The sequence below is a fragment of the Coturnix japonica genome, chromosome 17 (genome assembly GCF_054131305.1).
Source record: "Coturnix japonica strain WE chromosome 17, WE-NBRP24, whole genome shotgun sequence".
Lineage (NCBI taxonomy): Eukaryota > Metazoa > Chordata > Aves > Galliformes > Phasianidae > Coturnix > Coturnix japonica.
In genome coordinates, this window is record NC_140679.1 from 133,001 (window position 1) to 145,183 (window position 12,183).

A 12,183-nucleotide genomic window follows, 5' to 3' on the forward strand; every position below is an offset into this window, starting at 1 on the left:
CCCATTGTGTCCCATAGAACCCCATAGAGTCCCATAGAGCCCCATAGAGCCCTATAGTGTCCCATAGAACCCCATAGAGCCCCATAGTACCCCATAGAGCCCCATAGAGCCCCATAGAGACCCATAGAACACTATAGAGACATATAGAGACGCCATAGAGTCCCAAAGAGCCTCATAGAACCCTATAGAGACCCATAGAACCCCATAGAACCCCATTGTGTCCCATAGAACCCCATAGAGCCCCATAGAACACCATAGAGCCCTATAGAGACGCCATAGAGGCCCATAGAGCCCCATAGAGACCCATAGAGCCCCATAGAGACTCCATAGATCCCCATAGAGCCCCATAGAGCCCCATAGAGACCCCATAGATCCCCATAGAGCCCCATAAAACACCATAGAGCCCCACAGAACCCCACAGAGACCCACAGAACCCCATAGAGCTCCATAGTGCTCCATTATGCCCCATAGAGACTCCATAGAAACCCACAGAGACCCATAGGGACCCCATAGTGCCTCATAGAGCCCCATAGAACCCTATAGAGCCCCATATAGCCCAATAGAGTCCCATAGAGACCCATAGATCCCCATAGAACCCCATAGAGCCCCATAGAGCCCCATAGTGACCCATAGAGACCCCATAGGGACCCCATAGAGCCCCATAGAGCCCCATAGAACCCCATAGAGCCCCATAGTCCCCCATAGAGACCCATAGAGCCCCATAGAACCCCATAGAGCCCCAGAGAACCCCATAGAGCCCCATAGAGCCCCATAGAGCCCCATAGAGACCCATAGAGACCCATAGAGACCCACAGAGACCCATAGTGCCCCATAGAGACCCATAGGGACCCATAGATTCCCATAGAGCCCCATTGTACCCCATAGTGCCCCATTGGGTCCTATTGTGCCCTATAGAACCCCATAGAGCCCCATAGAACCCCATAGAGCCCCATAGAGACGCCATAGAGGCCCATAGAGGCCCATAGAGCCCCATAGAACCCCACAGAGACCCATAGAGCCCCATAGAACCCTATAGAGCCCCATAGAGCCCCATAGAGCCCCATAGTACTCCATAGAGCCCCATAGAACCCTATAGAGCCCCATAGAGCCCCATAGAACCCCATAGAGACCCATAGAGCCCCATAGACACCCATAGAGACCCATAAAGACCCATAGGGACCCCATAGAGCGCCATAGAGCCCCATAGAGCCCTCATAGAGCCCCCATAGAACCCTATAGAGCCCCATAGAACCCCATAAAGCCCCATAGAACCCCATAGAGCCCCATAGAGACTCATAGCAACCCATAGAGACCCATAGAATCCCATAGAGCCCCATAGAGCCCCATAGAACCCCACAGAGCCCCATAGAGACCCATAGAGCCACACAGACACCCATAGAACCCCATAGAGCTCCATAGAGCCCCATAGAGACCCATAGAACCCCATAGTGTCCCATAGAACCCCATAGTGCCCCATAGAGCCCCATAGAACCCTATAGAGCCCCATAGAGCCCCATAGAGCCCCATAGAGCCCCATAGAACCCTATAGAGCCCCATAGAGCCCCATAGAGCCCCATAGAGCCCCATAGAGACCCATAGAGCCCCATAGAGCCCCATAGAATCTTATTAATAACTTTGCCCCCAAATCTCGCGATTTCAGCCCAAATCCCGCACTCACCGATGACGTTGGGGACGAAGAGGAACACATTGGGATCCCTCGACGCCATTTTGGTCCTTAAAAAACCCCAAAATCCCACGATTTTAACCCAAAAATCAGCCCCCCCCCCCCCCCTTTATTAAAGCTCAACCGGCAGATTCGTGACGCGGCCCCTTTAAGAGCAAGAACCGGAAGTGGACGATACTTCCGCTTTAAGAGCCGGAACCGGAAGTGGGTGACACTGCCGCTTTAAGGGCAATAAACCGGAAGTGGGACGATACTTCCGCGTCACGTGGGGATGAGAAGCCCCGCCCCTTCCGGTCTCAATAGAACCCTATGGGACCCCGTTATCTATGGGGCACAATAGGATCCTATGGGGCCCATATATATCTATGGGGCTGCCCCACATCTATGGGGCTGCCCCACATCTATGGGTCCAGACCCACATCTATGGGGCACAATAGGACCCTATGGACCCACATCTATGGGGCTGCCCCACATCTATGGGGCACAATAGGACCCTATGGGCCCCATATATATGGGGCTGCCCCACACTTATGGGTCCAGACCCACATCTATGGGGCTGCCCCACATCTATGGGGCCCAATAGGACCCTATGAGTCCTGACCCACATCTATGGGTCCCAATAGGATCCTATGGGCCCCATATCTATGGGGCTGCCCCACATCTATGGGTCCAGACCCACATCTATGGGGCTGCCCCACATCTATGGGGCACAATATGATCCTATGGGTCCTGACCCACATCTATGGGGCACAATAGGACCCTATGGACCCCATATATATGGGGCTGCCCCACACTTATGGGTCCTGACCCACATCTATGGGGCTGCCCCACATCTATGGGGCACAATAGGATCCTATGGGTCCTGACCCACATCTATGGGGCTGCCCCACATCTATGGGGCACAATAGGATCCTATGGACCCCATATCTATGGGGCTGCCCCACACTTATGGGTCCTGACCCACATCTATGGGTCTGCCCCACATCTATGGGGCACAATAGGACCCTATGGGTCCTGACCCACACTTATGGGTCACAATAGGATCCTATGGGCCCCATATCTATGGGGCTGCCCCACATCTATGGGTCCTGACCCACATCTATGGGGCTGCCCCACATCTATGGGGCACAATAGGACCCCATGGGCCCCATATCTATGGGGCTGCCCCACACTTATGGGTCCTGACCCACATCTATGGGGCACAATAGGACCCTATGGACCCCATATATATGGGGCTGCCCCACACTTATGGGTTCTGACCCACATCTATGGGTCTGCCCCACATCTATGGGGCACAATAGGACCCTATGGGTCCTGACCCACACTTATGGGTCACAATAGGATCCTATGGGCCCCATATATATGGGGCTGCCCCACACTTATGGGTCCTGACCCACATCTATGGGGCTGCCCCACATCTATGGGGCACAATAGGATCCCATGGGCCCCATATCTATGGGGCTGCCCCACACTTATGGGTCCTGACCCACATCTATGGGCACAATAGGATCCTATGGGCCCCATATCTATGGGGCTGCCCCACACCCTGAGATCTATGGGGCACAGAGATGGATCCTGCCCCACACCTTGAGATCTATGGGGCACAGAGATGGATCCTGCCCCACACCTTGAGATCTATGGGGCACGGAGGGACTCTGCCCCGTCCCCACGTGATCTATGGGGCACGTTGTGGCCCCTGCCCCACACGAAGGGGGCGGTGCTGCCCGTTGATCCGTGTGGGGCGCGTTAATGAGTGACCCCATAGGGGACATAAAGGGCTGCCCCACAGCTCGGCCCCACAACTCTGCCCCATTGATCCTCCCTATAGCTCTGCCCCATTGATCCTCCCTATAGCTCTGCCCCATAGCTCTGCTCCATAGATCTTCCCTATAGATCTGCCCTATAGCTTTACCCTATAACTCTGCCCCATAGATCCTCCCTATAGCTCTGCCCCATAGATCCTCCCTATAGCTCTGCCCCATAGCTCTGCCCTACAGCTCTGCCCTATACCTCTGCCCCATAGATCCTCCCTATAGCTCTGCCCCATAGATCTTCCCTATAGATCTGCCCCATAGCTCTGCCCTATAGCTCTGCCCTATAGCTTTACCCTATAACTCTGCCCCATAGATCCTCCCTATTAGATCCTCCCTATTAGATCCTCCCTATAGCTCTGCCCCATAGATCCTCCCTATTAGATCCTCCCTATAGCTCTGCCCTATAGCTCTGCCCCATTGATCCTCCCTATAGCTCTGCCCCATAGCTCTGCCCCATAGATCTTCCCTATAGATCTGCCCCATAGCTCTGCCCTATAGCTCTGCCCTATAGCTTTACCCTATAACTCTGCCCCATAGATCCTCCCTATTAGATCCTCCCTATAGCTCTGCCCTATAGCTTTACCCCATAACTCTGCCCCATAGATCCTCCCTTTACCTCTGCCCCATAGCTCTGCCCTATAGGTCCTCCCTATACCTCTGCCCTATAGCTCTGCCCTATAGCTCTGCCCTATAACTCTGCCCCATAGATCTTCCCCATAGATCCTTCCTATAGCTCTGCCCTATAACTCTGCCCCATAGATCCTCCCTATATCTCTGCCCCATAGATCTTCCCTTTATCTCTGCCCTATAGCTCAGCCCCATAGCTCAGCCCCATAGCTCCCCATCACTCTGCCCCATAGCTCCACAATGCTGCGCTGCACCACGCGCCCCATAGCGGCCTTCTTATGGGGCCGAGCCCCACAGCGGCGCCCCATAACCCCCAGCCCCACATCCCAGACCCCCAAAGCCTCCAGCCCCACATCAATCCCCACCCCACCCCATAGCCCCACATCCAGCCCCACATCTCTGCCCCCTACCACATCCAGCCCCACATCTCAGCCCCCCATCACCTCCAGCCCCACATCCCCCAGCCCCACATCTCTGCCCCCCAAGCCCCATAGCCCCACATCCAGCCCCACATCCCCCAGCCCTACAACCTCCAGCCCCACATCTCAGCCCCCCCAGCCCCATAGCTCCACATCGAACCCCCTCCCGCCCCATAGCCCCCCATCCAGCCCCACATCCCCCAGCCCCACATCTCAGCCCCCCCAGCCCCATAGCCCCACATCCCTGTCCCCCCAGCCCCATAGCCCCACATCCCCCAGCCCCATAGACCCCAGCCCCACATCTCAGCCCCCCCAGCCCCATAGCTCCACATCGAACCCCCTCCTGCCCCATAGCCCCACATCCAGCCCCACATCCTCTAGCCCCACATCTCAGCCCCCCCAGCCCCATAGCCCCATAGACCCCAGCCCCACATCTCAGCCCCCCCAGCCCCATAGCCCCACATCCCTGTCCCCCCCACCCCATAGCCCCACATCCAGCCCCCCATCCAGCCCCACATCTCTGCCCCCCCAGCCCCATAGCCCCACATCAAACCCCCTCCCACCCCATAGCCCCACATCCAGCCCCACATCTCAGCCCCCCCAGCCCCATTCCAGCCCCATAGACCCCAGCCCCACATCTCAGCCCCCCCAGCCCCATAGCCCCATAGACCCCAGCCCCACATCTCAGCCCCCCCAGCCCCATAGCCCCACATCCCTGTCCCCCCCACCCCATAGCCCCACATCCAGCCCCCCATCCAGCCCCATAGACCCCAGCCCCACATCTCTGCCCCCCCAGCCCCATAGCCCCACATCAAACCCCCTCCCGCCCCATAGCCCCACATCCAGCCCCACATCCAGCCCCATAGACCCCAGCCCCACATCTCTGCCCCCCCTGGACCTGGCTCCCCACGGCGCGTTCTCTCACTGCAGCCCCATAGAATTGCTCAGGGCGGCCATTGTACTGAGACTGTGCAACGTGCCACTGCTGGTCCGACACAGCGAGAAGGTGAGACCCCATAGAGACCCCATAGAGACCCCATAGAGACCCCATAGAGACCCCATAGACACCCCATAGAGACCCCATAGAGACCCCACAGAGACCCCATAGCTGCCCCATAGAGACCCCATAGAGACCCCATAGAGACCCCATAGCTGCCCCATAGAGACCCCATAGAGACCCCATAGCTGCCCCATAGACACCCCATAGAGACCCCATAGCTGCCCCATAGAGACCCCATAGAGACCCCATAGCTGCCCCATAGAGACCCCATAGAGACCCCATAGCTGCCCCATAGAGACCCTATAACTGCCCCATAGCTGCCCCATAGAGACCCCATAGAGACCCCATAGAGACCCCATAGAGACCCCATAGCTGCCCCATAGAGACCCCATAGAGACCCCATAGAGACCCCATAGCTGCCCCATAGAGACCCCATAGAGACCCCATAGAGACCCCATAGAGACCCCATAGAGACCCCATAGAGACCCCATAGCTGCCCCATAGAGACCCCATAGAGACCCCATAGCTGCCCTATAGAGACCCCATAGAGACCCCATAGAGACCCCATAGAGACCCCATAGAGACCCCATAGCTGCCCCATAGAGACCCCATAGAGACCCCATAGAGACCCCATAGCTGCCCCATAGAGACCCCATAGAGACCCCATAGCTGCCCTATAGAGACCCCATAGAGACCCCATAGAGACCCCATAGCTGCCCCATAGAGACCCCATAGAGACCCCATAGAGACCCCATAGAGACCCCATAGCTGCCCCATAGCTGCCCCATAGAGACCCCATAGAGACCCCATAGCTGCCCCATAGAGACCCCATAGAGACCCCATAGAGACCCCATAGAGACCCCATAGCTGCCCCATAGAGACTCCATAGAGACCCCACAGAGACCCCATAGCTGCCCCATAGCTGCCCCATAGAGACCCCATAGAGACCCCATAGCTGCCCCATAGAGATCCCATAGCTGCCCCATAGCTGCCCCATAGCTGCCCCATAGAGACCCCATAGAGACCCCATAGCTGCCCCATAGCTGCCCCATAGAGACCCCATAGAGACCCCATAGCTGCCCCATAGAGACCCCATAGCTGCCCCATAGCTGCCCTATAGATACCCCATAGGTACCTTATAACTGCTCCATAGCTGCCCCATAGAGACCCCATAGAGACCCTATAGCTGCCCCTTAGAGACCCTATAACTGCCCCATAGGGACCCCATAGAGACCCCATAGCTGCCCCATAGAGACCCCATAGAGACCCCATAGAGACCCCATAGCTGCCCCATAGAGACCCCATAGAGACCCCATAGAGACCCCATAGAGACCCCATAGCTGCCCGATAGAGACCCCATAGAGACCCCATAGCTGCCCCATAGATAACATATAGCTGCCCCATAGCTGCCCCATAGAGACCCTATAACTGTCCCATAGCTGCCCCATAGGGTTCCATTGAGATCCATTGAGACCCATAGGGACCCCATAGCTGCCCCATAGAGACCCCATAGATAACCCATAGAGACCCCATAACTGCCCCATAGCTGCCCTATAGAGACCCCATAACTGCCCCATAGAGACCCTATAGCTGCCCCATAGAGACCCCATAGATACCCTATAACTGCCCCATAGAGACCCCATAGCTGCCCCATAGAGACCCCATAGAGACCCTATAACTGCCCCATAGAGACCCCATAGCTGCCCCATAGAGACCCCATAGAGACCCTATAACTGCCCCATAGAGACTCTATAACTGCCCCATAGCTGCCCCATAGATACTCCATAGCTGCCCCATAGGGTTCCATTGAGATCCATTGAGACCCATAGGGACCCCATAGAGACCCCATAGCTGCCCCATAGCCGCCCCATAGCTGCCCCATAGCTGCCCTATAGATACCGTATAGCTGCCCCATAGAGACCCCATAGATACCCCATAGCCGCCCCATAGCTGCCCCATAGCTGCCCTATAGATACCGTATAGCTGCCCCATAGAGACCCCTTAGATACCCTATAACTGCCCCATAGCTGCCCCATAGAGACCCCATAGAGACCCCATAGCTGCCCCATAGAGACCCCATAGCTGCCCCATGGGGTCTCTATGGGTTGCTATGGGGCCAATGTGTCTCTATGGGTTCCTATGGGGTCTCTATGCCTCCCCATGGGGTCTCTATGTGTCCCTATGGGTCCCTATGGGTCTCTATAGGTCCCTATATATCTCTATGGGTCTCAATGTGTCTCTATGGGGTCCCTATTGGTCTCTATGGGTTGCAGAGTGTCTCTATAGGTCCCTATGTGTCTCTATGGGGTCTCTATGGGGTCCCTATGGGTCTCTATAGGTCTCTATGGGGTCTCTGTGGGTCCCAATGGGACCCTATGGGGTTCCTATGCGTCTCTATGGGTCTCTATGGGGTCTCAATGGTTCTCTATGGGTCCCTATGCGTCCCTATGGGTCTCTATGGGTCTCAATGGGTCTCTGTGTCTCCCTATGGGTCTTCATGTGTCCCAAAGGGTCTCTATGCGTCCCTATGGGTCCCTATGGGTCTCAATGTGTCTCTATGGGGTCCCTATTGGTCTCTATGGGTTGCAAAGTGTCTCTATGGGGTCCCTATGGGTCTCTATGGGTCCCTATGGGTCTCTATGGGTCCCTATGGGTCCCAATGGGTCTCCATGGGTCCCTATGGGTCTCTATGGGTCTCTATGGGTCCCTATGGGTCTCTATGTGTCCCTATGGGTCCCTATGGGGTCTCTATGGGTCCCTATGGGTCTCTATGGGTCTCTATGGGGTTCCTATGGGTCTCTATGGGTTGCTATGGTGTCTCTATGGATCTCAGTGTGTCTCTATAGGGTCTCAATGGGTCTCAATGGGTCCTTATGGGTCCTTATGGGGTCTCTATGGGTCCCTATGGGTCTCTATGGGTCCCTATGGGGTCTCTATGGGTCCCTTTAGCCCCTCCCCCTCTAGCTTAGCCCCGCCCCCTCAGTCTTTAACCTCGCCCCCATTCCCCACAGATGCTGTCAATCAATCACCCATAGCCCCGCCCCTTCACTCTCTAACCCCGCCCCCATTCCCCATAGCAGTTGTCAATCACCCTTAGCCCCGCCCCCTTCTCCACAGCTGCTGTCAATCACCCTTAGCCCCGCCCCCTCGGTATCTAACCCTGCCCCTTTCCCTGTAGCAGCTGTCAATCACACTTCGCCCCGCCCCCTCTCTTCCTAAGCCCCGCCCCCTCGGTCTCTAACCCCGCCCCATTCACCACAGCTGCTGTCAATCAACCACCCTTAGCCCCGCCCCTTCACACTCTAACCCCGCCCCCATTCCCCATAGCAGTTGTCAATCACCCTTAGCCCCGCCCCCTTCCCCACAGCTGCTGTCAATCACCCTTAGCCCCGCCCCCTTGGTATCTAACCCCGCCCCTTTCCCCGTAGCAGCTGTCAATCACACTTCACCCCGCCCCATCTCTTCCTAAGCCCCGCCCCCTCGGTCTCTAACCCCGCCCCCATTCGCCGCAGCTGCTGTCAATCAATCACCCATAGCCCCGCCCCTTCACTCTCTAACCCCGCCCCCATTCACCGCAGCTGCTGTCAATCACCCGCCGTGCTCTGGGGCGCCCCCTATGGGTCCCAAAGGGTATCAGTGTGTCCCTATGGGGACCCTGTGGGTCCCTATGGGTCCCTATGGGTCTCTATGGGGTCTCTATGGGTCCCTATGGGTCCCTATGGGTCTCTATGGGTCTCTATGGGTCCCTATGCTTCTCTATGGTTCTCTATGGGTCTCTATGGGTTCCAATGGGTCTCTATGGGTCCCTATGGGTCCCAATGGGGTCTCTACGTGTCCCTATGGGGTCTCTATAGGTCGCTATGGGTCTCTATGGTTCTCTATGGGTTCCAATGGGTCCCTATGTGTCTCTATGGGTCCCTATGGGTCCCTATGGGTCTCTACGTGTCCCTATGGGGTCTCTATAGGTCGCTATGGGTCTCTATGGTTCTCTATGGGTTCCAATGGGTCTCTATGGGTCCCTATGGGGTCTCTATGGGTCCCTATGGGTCTCAATGTGTCTCTATGGGGTCTTAGCCCCGCCCCCTTCACTCTCTAATCCCGCCCCCATTCCCCGTTGCAGCTGTCAATCACCATTAGCCCCGCCCCCTCCGTCTCTAACCCCGCCCCTATTCCCCGTTGCTGCTGTCAATCACCCTTAGCTCCGCCCCCTCTCTTCCTAAGCCCCTCCCTTTCTCTCTCTAACCCCGCCCCCATTCGCCGCAGCTGCTGTCAATCACCCGCCGCGCTCTGGGGCGCCCCCTATGGGAGGCGCTGTTGAGGCGGACGCTCTACGCGCACTTTGTGGGCGGCGACAGCGCCCCCCAGTGGTGGGAGGCCGTAAAGAAACTGAAGGAGGCCAATATCGGCCCCATGTTGGCGCTGCCCATGGAGCACTGCGGGGATAACCCCGGGTAGGGGGGGTATGGGGGATATGGGGGGATATGGGGGGATATGGGGGGATATGGGGCCATATGGGGGGATATGGGGGGATATGGGGGGATATGGGGGGATATGGGGGGATATAGGGGGATATGGGGGGATATAGGGGGATATGGGGGGATATGGGGGGGTATGGGGGGATATGGGGTCTCTATGGGGTGTCTATGGGGAGATATGGGGGGATATGGGGGGATATGGGGGGATATGGGGGGGATATGGGGGGATATGGGGGGATATGGAGGGGATATGGGGGGATATGGGGTGTCTATGGGTCACTATGGGTCTATATGGGCTCTATGAGGGGCTGTGGGTCTCTATGGGGTCTCTATGGGGGGATATGGGGCGATATGGGGGGATATGGGGTCTCTATGGGGTGATATGGGGTCTCTATGGGGTGATATTGGGTGTCTATGGGGTGATATGAGGTGTCTATGGGGTGATATGGGATCTCTATGGGGTGATATGGGGTGTCTATGGGGGGATGTGGGGGGATATGGGGTGATATGGGGGGATATGGGGTGTCTATGGGGTGATATGGGGTGATATGGGGTGATATGGCGCTGCACATGGAGCACTGCGGGGATAACCCCGGGTATGGGGGGGTATGGGGGGATATGGGGGGATATGGGGCGATATGGGGCTCTATGGGGGGCTGTGGGTCAATATGGGGTCTCTATGGGGTGATATGGCGCTGCCCATGGAGCACTGCGGGGATAACCCCGGGTAGGGGGGGTATGGGGCCATATGGGGGGGTATGGGGGGTTATGGGAGGATATGGGGAAATATGGGGGGGATATGGGGTGATATGGGGTCTCTATGGGTCTCTATGGGTCTCTATGGGGTGATATGGGACCATATGGGGTCTCTATGGGGTGATATGGGTCTCTATGGGGTGATATGGGGTCTAAATGGGCTGCTATGGGTCACTATGGGTCACTATGGGGCGCTATGGGGCCTCTATGGGGGGATATGGGGGATTATGGGGGGATATGGGGGGATATGGGGCTCTATGAGGGGCTGTGGGTCTCTATGGGGTCTCTATGGGGCCATATGGGGGGATATGGGGGAATATGGGGTCTCTATGGGGTGATATGGGGTGATATGGGGCCATATGGGGGGATATGGGGGGATATGGGGGGGATATGGGGGGATAAGGGGTCTATATGGGGTGTCTATGGGGAGATATGGGGGGATACGGGGGGATATGGGATCTCTATGGGGTGATATGGGGTGTCTATGGGGGGATGTGGGGTTATATGGGGTGATATGGGGTCTCTATGGGGCCATATGGGGGATATGGGGCCATATGGGGGGATATGGGGGGGATATGGGGGGATATGGGGGGATATGGGGGGATATGGGGGGGATATGGGGTCACTATGGGGGGATATGGGGTGATATGGGTCACTATGGGGCGCTATGGGGTCTCTATGGGGTGATATGAGGAGATATGGGGTGATATGGGGTCTCTGTGGGGAGATATGGGGGGATATGGGGCAATATGGGGTGTCTATGGAGTGATATGGGGTCTCTATGGGGAGATATGGGGTGATATGGGGCAATATGGGGTGTCTATGGGGTGATATGGGGTCTCTATGGGGCCATATGGGGGGATATGGGGGGCTGTGGGTCACTATGGGGTCTCTATGGGGTCATATGGGGTCTCTATGGGGTGATATGGCGCTGCCCATGGAGCACTGCGGGGATAACCCCGGGTAGGGGGGGTATGGGGCCATATGGGGGGGTATGGGGGGATATGTGGGGATATGGGGGGGATATGGGGTCTCTATGGGTGTCTATGGGGCGATATGGGGTGATATGGGGTCTCTATGGGGTGATATTGGGTGTCTATGGGGTGATATGAGGTGTCTATGGGGTGATATGGGGAGATATGGGGTGATATGGGGTTTCTATGGGGCGATATGGGGCGATATGGGGTGATATGGGGTCACTATGGGTCTCTATGGGGTGATATGGGGTCTCTATGGGGTGTCTATGGGGAGATATGGGGGGATATGGGGGGGTATGGGCGGATATGGGGGGATATATGGCGATATGGGGGGATATGGGGGGCATATGGGGGGATATGGGGGGTTATGGGGGGATATGGAGGGATATGGGGGCATATGGGGAGATATGGGGTGATATGGGGCGATATGG

The 12,183-nt window shown here is 56.8% G+C and overlaps 1 protein-coding gene across 2 annotated transcripts in view; it reads right to left on the reverse strand.

Moving 5' to 3' along the window:
* Window positions 1–1,844, reverse strand: part of LOC116652641 (CDP-diacylglycerol--inositol 3-phosphatidyltransferase-like) — a 29,203-nt gene extending 27,359 nt beyond the window's left edge. The window contains exon 1 of one of the 2 annotated variants that reach the window (XM_085518199.1): window positions 1,679–1,844. In XM_085518199.1, the coding sequence (XP_085374325.1) occupies window positions 1,679–1,727 (49 nt within the window). In that variant the 5' untranslated portion in view covers window positions 1,728–1,844. The remainder of the gene's footprint in view (window positions 1–1,678) is intronic. The other variant, XM_085518198.1, reaches the window with a different exon arrangement.
* Between the last annotated feature and the right edge of the window lie 10,339 nt (window positions 1,845–12,183).